The 10,403-nt window shown below is 44.8% G+C and overlaps 1 protein-coding gene across 1 annotated transcript; it reads left to right on the top strand.

Moving 5' to 3' along the window:
* Nucleotides 1–9: 9 nt before the first annotated feature.
* SLC25A28 (solute carrier family 25 member 28) lies at nucleotides 10–9,921 on the top strand. Its single transcript, XM_017880655.1, has 4 exons — nucleotides 10–425; nucleotides 6,542–6,770; nucleotides 7,844–7,900; nucleotides 9,077–9,921. Exons 1-4 carry the CDS (start codon nucleotides 135–137, stop codon nucleotides 9,592–9,594), a joined length of 1,095 nt encoding a protein of 364 aa, XP_017736144.1. The 5' UTR covers nucleotides 10–134; the 3' UTR covers nucleotides 9,595–9,921.
* The last annotated feature ends 482 nt before the right edge of the window (nucleotides 9,922–10,403 follow it).

Here is a 10,403-nt window from a genome sequence, read left to right as displayed (position 1 = left end):
CCGCGGGGCCAAGCGGGAGCCGGAGGCCCCGGGCTCTCTGGGCCGCGCCTGAGGCGGACGCTACGGGGCCGGGGGGCGGCGGCGGCACTGGTGGCAGCGGCGGCGAGGGTGGGCGCCGCAGCTGGCCCGGGTGGATGGAGTTGGAGGGGCGGGGTGCTGGCGGTGTGGCGGGGGGGCCGGCGGCAGGGCCCGGGCGGAGCCCCGGGGAGTCGGCGCTGCTGGACGGGTGGCTGCAGCGGGGCGTGGGCCGGGGGGCCGGCGGCGGGGAGGCCGGGGCCTGCAGGCCCCCGGTACGTCAAGATCCGGACTCCGGCCCGGACTACGAGGCGCTGCCGGCTGGAGCCACTGTCACCACGCACATGGTGGCAGGCGCCGTGGCAGGGATCCTGGAGCACTGCGTGATGTACCCCATCGACTGCGTCAAGGTGAGACCTGCACCGGGCTTCGAACCCGACCTGGGGCTGACCCGACCCCTGGGTCTTGTCCGGAGCCAGGATCCCGGCTGAGAGCCGGAGCCGACATGGGTTCCTTCCTGGCTCCTGCCACTACCACACGATTCGAACCGACACTCCATTCAAGCAAGGTCCCAGCTGGGAGTTGATCCCAGTCAGGAACCAGGACCTATTTCTAACCTTCAGTGAAATCTGATTCGGGACTCAGGATCGAAAATCTGTCAGCCAAAGCCCTGGACCCCACCTGGGACTAAACAGGAATAGGGTGGGATGGGGTATCCCGAAGCTCAGGTAAGTGCTACTAACTCGATTAAGGTGAAGCCAGCTGGCGTGACCCAGACCCTGAAATGGATCTAACGGCTTGAGATGTTTTCTGGGCTAGTGCTTTTACAAACTCCTTACTGTATCTTCCTTTACTGACGGGGCAGGAACCCGAATCTGGGATCTTTCAGCTAGATAAAGGATTTACACGTTAAATCTTAACACATGAGTGATTGGAAATCATTGTGCAGTGAGAATGCAGAGTTCCAGACTGGAAGTAATATGGGAAAGATCGTATTCAGGAAAAGGTTTCAGTTTCTCTGTGAAGCAAGCGTGATACCCCACCTATTTCCTGAACATGAAAATTGAGCTGGGATTAGGACTGTATGTGCAGGGAGCACATCAGCCTCCAAACAAGAGAGATGAAACTGATAGCAATTTCTTTGGCCACCTGAAGTTGACAAAAAGGGAGAAGTTGCCTAGAAAGGAAATGTGACGGTATTAGAAAGTAGATGTAAGTATGAAGACAATGGAATGAGATCAACAAGAGGACACGATTCTTGTGAAAGTATAATTGCATTCACAACCAAGCAGGATGATTAATGTGTACAGAAGTCAGGTCCTTCTGAAGAAAGCTGGGTGAAGAAAGAAACAGATTATTGTTCTTTACAGTTCTTATTCTTGCATTAGTAAAGGTAGCAGCCACTAAAGGTGAGGACTGAATTGAGGGAGAGGTAAACTAGAGGGGACTGTTGATATGACAAAGACCGATACCTCCTCTACATGTTAAGGGTAATAGTCAAACAGTAACCTGGCAGCTTTTTGATTTATGTTTTCTCGTCAAATCAGGAAAGTGTTATGTATTCAAAAGGAGGAGAGAATCAACTTGGGAAATGCAAAGTAGATCCCTTTTACCTCCCTCTGATTCCAGTACTGTTTCATGTTTTCGTTAGTAATGTGGATAAGGAAATGGGGGGAGTGCTCATTAAGCTTTGTGAATGACAGTAAACTGGCAGGAGTATTTTAGCACAAGGTAACTCCTAACAAGGGCCATATCCATTGAAAATGGGGTAAATGCACTTGACTAAAATGAGCATTAGAATGTTAAATGCCCTTGTCAATTGGGAGAAATAGAAATAAACAGTAAAATCCATGAGAAGTAACAACATTGAAATGTAAAATGAGTAAGTACAAATAAAAAAGATGCATACATTATATGTATAGACTCTAGGTTGAATGACTTGTGAATTAATAATGCCGTATATCCAAAAGTTAATATAATCTAGCTCCCTAGACTTAGACTAGGGAGTGAGTGCAGTGTGAGTAGAGTGCAGGGTTTAGGGTGCTGTTTTTCTGGATGAGTATTGAATGGAAAACAGATCAAAGAAAACCATGAAAATTATTTAATGGCTTGAAAAATACAGTGTAATAATTTATCTTAGAAATATTACTGTAACTTATCAATTTAACCACTGTTCCATTATAACAGAATGGGAGGTTAGCTCCTTACTCCATATATTTACATAGTGCTATTGTTGCTATAAACATTTTATAAATCCCTGTTAAAAATGCTTCTAGAATATTTGGGTGCATGTCCTTAAGGGAGGCAAATCTTTGCCCTGTGACAAGATGGAATTGATTTTGCAGGAACAAAGACTATTCAGAATCAAATATGGTGAACAAAGTGGGAGGTCAAAATGGGTAATACTGCTTGGCGTCAAAATAAGGTGGGACTTGAAAGCAAGGAGACTGCTTTACTTCTGAGGCCTATAAACCCATTGAGGAAACACCTCTGAAAGAGAAGTTCCAGAAAGGTTTTGCATAACCACAGCATTGCTGGAATAAGTCAATTGTAGCCTTCCAAGGTAACTATTTTGAAGAACAGTTCTTAGTCATTTACATAAGCTTTGGCATTTTGGTTTTTTAAAAATTAGTCATACACATTGCAGTTATATCTGAAAGCCCTCCATTAAGGAAATAATGATTTGAGAAAAAAATGCTCAGGAGTTGTCAACAATAACGAAAGCTTATTTTAGAAGGCTCATTTTGACTTGCACTTAATGCTGGGATTTAAATGACTTAGAGGGAAAAACTAGGTGAGGCCAGTATGATTTAGTGTCAGTGAGTATGTTAAATGCTTTTGTGCAGGCATGAAAGTAAAATTCAAATCCCTTCCTTCAGAAAGGGCTTCCCAGTTTGCTTGTTCCGGCAGTTATCCTTCTTTTAATAAGTGGATGGTGGGGAGGAAAAGCAGCCCAGTCTTTAAGACTGGAGGCAGGTATCTATGTTGTTGGAGCCTAAAGGGCAACCATAGTGTTTGCAAATGAAAGCTGACATTGCCTCTTGGCATGCAAGCCTGTCCATCCTCAGCTACTTATCAGGGTCAAGTTGACTTTAAATATCCTTGAGAGGGACCATGAGAGGTCAGTGTAGCTTTGCTGGACCATGGTTATTCAACCAGCTATTTCCATGGCCATAATGAAGAGGCTTGGGAGCCCAGATAAATCCTAGTTTCCTTTTCTGGGCCTCAGAGGCAAGCTCCAGACTTTATCTACGGGGACAGATTCTGCAACCCAAAACAGTCAGAACCCTTCTCAAAATCATCTGGCTAAGTACCCACCTATCATCAAGCTGCTGTTGTTGGCTCTGAAGTGGTGAAGCAAATATCCACTTATATAATAAAGAGGGGAAGAGCAGAGGGAGATAAATCTCCAGTTTCCAAATGTAAATGGTATCTGTACATATTCACCTGTGAAAGGTTAGAAAATGGAAACATTAGCTTATTTGATTTTCTTGCATCTAATAATGTGTTCAGTGATCTTGTGTGCCAAGCACTATCTGAAGTACCTTACATACATTTATTCATTTAATCTGTGAAGCAATTTGATGAAGTAGAAACCATTTTCATTATTTTACAGTTGAAAGGAGGCTTAGGGAACAGTTATATAGCTTGTTCAAGGTCACAGAGTTTAAGTGGCACAGTTGTGGTTTGAACTCAGTGTATCAGACTCTCAAGCCTTCCATATAGCTTCCCAAAAGCAAATTACAAGAACCAGGCAAGGCACAGAATTTCACAGTAAAGCTTGTCCCTGAACATAAGACCTTCAGATTAATAGTGGGACATGTAAATCATTATAGCCACAGAGAAACTTTAAAAGGAAAACAAAAAATACAAAATTAACCCCGATTTATTAGTGGCTAAGGACAGTTAGTTGCCCATGTATATTTGTGAAATGACTTATACAGGAGGCAATGCTACCATGATCTGTAAATTCTTAGATATGAACAAATATATCTTAGAATCATTTTGAATACAATAAAGATCTTTGTATTTCTAGCACCTTATAAATTACCAATGGCTTTTACATACCTTGTCTCTTTTAATCCCCACAACAGCCCTATGAGCCAGTCATTCTTGGCCTGTTGTTATAGATGACAATTTTGAAGCTTAGAGAGGTTAAGTGACATACCCAAGATCATACAACTAGCAAAGCTGAGGTTCAGACTCAGGCTTTTAGACTCAAATGTGGCTTGTCTTTTACCAAACCACTTACCTCTCTACTGGGTTGTTTGACTTTTCTCCAAGCCAGGTCGAGGTTTTTCATATTGAGATTTTTCAGAAATTCTTACTTAGATATTTCATCTTTCTGTAAAAGGCAGATTTATTGGCCCACAAATTTGGGGAGCCATATTTATTTTTATACTTGGCATAGCTTATGCCCAGGTCCTCTCCATAAGGGTGTATTTTTATCGAGTTAGAATTGTTGAGTTAGACTTAGATGTATGTATAGAATGTTCAAAGTAGCTTCCCACAATCTGGTTTTCTCTTGGGGGTGAGGAGTTCCAGGCCTCCAAAGCCATACCTTTCAGAATTGGTAGCCAAATACAACATTGACTGCGGCAGAGCAATGCAATTTCTGAACATTCTCCCTATACAAGATCAGTTTTGAATAAATGCATGGAAACACGATAAGCCAAGAGGCTCAATTTATCTTTGCTTATTAGTAGCTCTAGCCAGCATTTGACCCGTAGGCTCTATGAACAACTCTTCTGATGGATTTTATATGCCTTGTGTGATGTGAAAGATCAGTAAACAAACCCTTTATTGGAAATACATGAGGTTTTGTGGGGGGAAGTAGGAAAGAATGTGTCAAATTGTGATAAGTGATACTGTATAGAGTATTTCTGATTGACCACCAGTAACTAACCTTTTAAGCTTCCGGTTTTTTGTTGGTAGCAGGCAGGAGAAAATAACCAGAGGAATGTGGATTGCTTGCAGCTAACCGGGACCTGTTCATCTGGTTAGTTTATTTTCTCCCATGATCTTGAGGAAAGGTATTACTCTTGGATTCCAGTTGGCCAAGAGGAAGAAGAGGAAGGTTGAAGCTTTTTTTTTTTTTTTTTTTTTTTTTTGAGATGCAGTTTTGCTCTTGTTGCCCTGGCTGCAGTGCAGTGGCTCAAACCAGCGAAGGCTCACTACAACCTCCGCCTTGCAGGTTCAAGCGATTCTCCTGCCTCCTGAGTAGCTGCGATTACAGGCGCATACCACCATACTTGGCTAATTTTTTTGTATTTTTAGTAGAGACAGGGTTTCACCATGTTGGCGAGGCTGGTCTCGAACTCCTGACCTCAGGTGATCCGCTCGCCTCAGCCTCTTAAAGTGCTGGGATTACAGGCGTGAGCCACTGTGCCTGGCCAATGGTTCAAGCTTTTAATTCCAAATAGAATCTAGTGATTAGATTGATGCAGAAATTTAAACTGTACTTGGGCGTCACGTGCTCCCATTGGCTCACCAGTGATTGTAGCTGATACAGTTATGTGACAAAAGATTCATTCATTCAACAGACAAATCAGAAGTGCTTATTGTATGTCAGGCACCAGACATTGGTTTTTCTTTTTAGACATTGATTTTATATTAACTATTAGTTTCCATGTTACTTTACCTTGAAATGGGTCAGTAGATGAGAAATTTTCCTGGGGAAACACACTCTTCAGAAAAGGTCTAATTTAGGGAGGTGTTTCAAATAAGATTAATTTCCCAAATTTCAACAAAACTTTGTCAAGGAACATCATACAAAGTGTCTACCCTACGCTTTTATTCCAATCATTGAATCCTTTAGAGAGATTCCAAGGATTATGTTTCACTGAGACAGATTTGCTAATGCCAATTTTGGGATTCAATCAATTTAGATTAGAAATCTGGAAGGGCCCTTCAGGATTGGAGACTAGATTGGTTTCTAGCTAGACACTCCCACCTTTGCAGTTTCAGGGTAAACTTTCTTTCCCAAGAAATAAAATCATCTATTAAGAATGCTACTTCTGCCAAGACTCGGTGTAGACCCAGCCGCCATTGCCAGATAGTCTGAAAAAGTATCAAAATATTAGCCGCCCCTCAGTGTGTGGTCACGAAGCAGGGCTGGGGCAGTCTTTAGGTATAAAGCATAAAGTATGTCATAGTAAATACTTGAATTTAGAATCCATCTGTGAAGAACTGTCAGCTTGAGTGTATTAAGGCACAAAAGCAACTTCTGAAAGCTTGATATTTGTTGCTGGGGCTCTGAATCATTTTGGAGTACCAGGACACTTAGCAAATGGTGGTATTATTTTTTCAAGGAAAATAATGATGTTCCACTCAGGGTCATAGATGACTGGAAAAAGAAAGGTCCAAGGCTTAAAAGAAAGATCAGCCATAGATTGGAAATAAGCTGAATGTCAGATATCCCTCTCACAGATGGGCACAGCTCCATGTAGAAGGTCTGCCCAGTGTGTTGAGGTGGGGCGAGAAGTTGGCATTGCTGACATTGCGCTTCTCCTTGCTGTAATTTCAGACCCGGATGCAGAGTCTACAGCCTGACCCAGCTGCCCGCTATCGCAATGTGTTGGAAGCCCTCTGGAGGATTATAAGAACGGAGGGCCTATGGAGGCCCATGAGGGGGCTGAACGTCACAGCAACAGGCGCAGGCCCTGCCCACGCCCTTTATTTTGCCTGCTACGAAAAGTTAAAAAAGACATTGAGTGATGTAATCCACCCTGGGGGCAATAGCCATATTGCCAATGGTATTGAGCCTTCCTGTGCTGGTTCCCCCACTTTCCCAACTCTTTGGGCTTTGCTGCTGTCAGTGCTTTCCAGTCTCAGCATGGTTTGGAGCTGAAGCTTTAGGCTGGGATAGGCCAGATTATAAGGGAGGGACTTCCAAACCTGATGTTCTCAGACAACCGGCCGCTTCAACCCTGCCTTTTCCTTTGGGGCATCTCAACAAAGGGTTACAGTATCCTCCCTTACCTACCAGCTTGACTTGTTCCTCTCATCTCCCTGGCATCAACTTCTAATGCCCTGGTAACGTGGAGACACACTGAACTACCCCCAGTGTATGTTTCATAGTTGTATGGTGTCCTGCTCCTCAGGGCAGGATTGGAGGCGACCCAGCCAGCCACCCAAGGAAGATACTAATGAAGCCCCTGCTTTTCGCCTCACCTTTTCAGGATCCCAACTCACCAGAGGCAGTTTGTGTTGTTGAGAACATGACAAAGTGAATGGGGGTGGGGCCAAGGAACTGCATGAAGAAACCAGAAGGTTGTATGGAAGTAAGAGAAAGGATAGCAGCCTAGGGCTTCAGGACTGGCTGGAACCAAGTTGAGTGTGGAGAGGGTGAGGGGCAGAGTAGTTCAGGACCTGAACGAAAGATCTTTATAGACAAATGTTAGGATCTGCAAATGGGTTCTGCAGCAGGACAGAGGTGGGATTCTGTGGTGAGATTCTATGAGATCTGACCACCTGGCGCCCGTATCTCCCTCCACTGGTGGCAGGTGATGTGCTGGCATCCCTAGGCAGCAATGTATCTGCTTCCTGTCTGGGGCGCTGCATTTATTCTCAGAACGATCTTTATTGATGACACCTGAGCTGGCCTTCCTATCATGGATGTGGAATGCATTGGTGACCTTACAAAGTTGGTGGGAACAGATACTTCCCTTCTTAAACAGGAGTTTAGGAGCAGTGGGTCCCCATCTTTTGGACTACCTCCTAACGTTATCTTGTGGTGTAGCACAGCCACTCCCCTTCAGTGGGGAACTTCAATGAGTTGGTCACGCTCTCTTGGCCTTACATGTGGCAGTTGTTTTCTTGTTTGCAGGTGCGGCCGGGTGTGTGGCAACATTACTTCATGATGCAGCCATGAACCCTGCGGAAGGTAATGATTCCTCAACCTATCACTCTGTGGGCAGCTGCACCTGTGTTTCTTTCCAGTTTGCAGAAGAAAGAGCACATCAGTTTTGATGGGAAATTCTCTTACCTTGTTTTACCACAAGAGGGTGCTCCCTCCATGTTTTTGGTAGTTAGGAGGCACCCTCTTGGACAGGAAGCAGATTCACTGGGATTTCACTAATCCTTGGGGCTTCCCTAGAAAAAGATATGGCTCCATGTGGCCTGTTTTGGGGCTTTCCTGGGAGTCTCCTTTGTAGGATTTGCTCTGTCCTGAAAGTTTAGCAGGTTCATTTTTCTTCGAAGAGGTGAAGATGGATTCTTTTTTTTTTGCCCCCCTATGATTTGCAGGAATTGACACTTAAATATATTGCCTTTCTTATCGGAATGAAGCTAGTTGGGATAGGAATGAAAGGTGAAATTGTAGAACTCAGTCCCTGCATTTCTACTGGGGTCTTGGCTTTTCAGCTGGAGGAAAATTCTCCAAAAACATTCTCCATGTGAGGATGAACAAATACGAGGGGATAGCATCGTTGCCACGTTCATTTTCTGTCTGGGCAAGGCCATGGGGTGGACAGAGCCAAAGCTAAGCTGAAGCTCCACAGAGCTCACACCATGTTATCTACCTGAGGGAGTGGGAGGTGTTTGAAAACTAAACCAACTCTTTTTGGCTAAGAATCTTTTCTTTGGTAGCACTTCTCTCTCCTCCCCTCTAGGAGGATCACCATCTCACATTTTAAAAGTTAGGTGCTCTTTACCTGAGGATTGGGATTGTTAGGGGCCTGTGTTCATGATAATGTTCGCTGTCATGGAGTCATTTCTTGTTGGGAGTTGTAAGAGGGTAAGATTAGAGATAGATACTTAGTTCAAGAAGACTCTCTGGAGCTCCCAGGACCATAGATATGTCCTGTGTGTGAATTGGCTGGCTTTACAAAAGTCCTGATGGAAGTGGGTTTATTGTTTTTTGACTCGTTACCAACCCTCTGCCTACTCCCTCCCCTCAAAAAAGGGAAGCTGACTTCTCAGGTTAGCCAGCAGCTCACTCATACTTTTTTCTCTCTCTATTCCATTGGCTGATCTGCTGACTTGGGACTCTGAATCTGGATAATCTCCATCACCGGTTGGCTGCTGTCACCATTTCCTTCCTTGATGATGGCACTACTAGTGGTCAAGCAGAGGATGCAGATGTACAACTCACCATACCACCGGGTGACAGACTGTGTACGGGCAGTGTGGCAAAATGAAGGGGCTGGGGCCTTTTACCGCAGCTACACCACCCAGCTGACCATGAACGTTCCCTTCCAAGCCATTCACTTCATGACCTATGAATTCCTGCAGGAGCACTTTAACCCCCAGAGACGGTACAACCCAAGCTCCCACGTCCTCTCTGGAGCTTGCGCAGGAGCTGTAGCTGCCGCAGCCACAACCCCACTGGACGTTTGCAAAACACTGCTCAACACCCAGGAGTCCTTGGCTTTGAACTCACACATTACAGGACACATCACAGGCATGGCTAGTGCCTTCAGGACGGTATATCAAGTAGGTGGGGTGACCGCCTACTTCCGAGGGGTACAGGCTAGAGTAATTTACCAGATCCCCTCCACAGCCATAGCGTGGTCTGTGTATGAGTTCTTCAAATACCTAATCACTAAACGGCAAGAAGAGTGGAGGGCCGGCAAGTGAAGTAGCACTGAACGAAGCCAGGGGTTCAGATGACACTGCTGCATCCTGCTCACATTCTCTGTCTCCTGGAATGCTCCCGCCTCAAGTGGAGTTAGAAGGAAGGTAGAGGGGCTCTCCCCCAGGATTTTGGTGTTTCGACTAACACCAGTTCCTGCCAACCTCTGTTGCCACCACCTTTCCTTCCAGGCCCTAAGCACGTGCAGCAAAGCACACCACAGCACCTTTGATAACCTCTCTCCATCCTGGGCCTGACGACCTGCTCTAGACTGTTATAGAGGGATAAGCAGCTCATTCCCCTGGTTCCTAATAAAAAGCCTTTAAATTAAATGGTTAATGGTTTCATTGGGTTTGTCTTGCTAAAGGGGAAGTGAAATGCTGTTAATTGTTCTTGACTTTCCTTTAAGCATAAATCAAGGGACCCAAAGGAAAGGTTTATTGCATATGTCTGTAGTTTTTGTTTTCTGCTGATTTTCATGACGACTTAAGACATTAGTAGTAGGCCCCAAGCAATCTCTCTGATGGCTAGAACAACAAGCCCTTGACAGACCCCAACCAACCAGATGCTCCAGATGCTCACCATCTTCCCTAGGGCGGTAGTGCAGTGCGGAAGAGGCAGGTCTCTGCTCTAATTCGCAGCTCTGCCTGCAGCAGTGCTTTACATGTGGCACTTGGTTTCCATTTTAGTTGTGAAACTCAAATTATTCAGTGAGGCTGCAAGTCCTGAAGATTACATGGTAAATAATACATTTCATTTTATTTTAAGGCTTTCACAGAGTGCTTGAGCATGTGTGATCTCATTCGAACCTCAA

Source organism: Rhinopithecus bieti, unplaced genomic scaffold, assembly GCF_001698545.2.
Source record: "Rhinopithecus bieti isolate Rb0 unplaced genomic scaffold, ASM169854v2 scaffold_425, whole genome shotgun sequence".
NCBI classification, from domain to species: domain Eukaryota; kingdom Metazoa; phylum Chordata; class Mammalia; order Primates; family Cercopithecidae; genus Rhinopithecus; species Rhinopithecus bieti.
Note: the sequence above shows the minus strand (reverse complement) of the source record. Positions and strands in the feature narration are given on the sequence as shown.

Bases quoted from the DNA above. Each gene is read 5' to 3' on its own strand.
- SLC25A28 (XM_017880655.1), top strand. From the start codon at position 135: ATGGAGTTGGAGGGGCGGGGTGCTGGCGGTGTGGCGGGGGGGCCGGCG. The intron at 6,771-7,843 runs GTATTGAGCCTT...TCTTGTTTGCAG, and splicing joins CAATAGCCATATTGCCAATG to GTGCGGCCGGGTGTGTGGCA. The intron at 7,901-9,076 runs GTAATGATTCCT...TGGCACTACTAG, and splicing joins AGCCATGAACCCTGCGGAAG to TGGTCAAGCAGAGGATGCAG.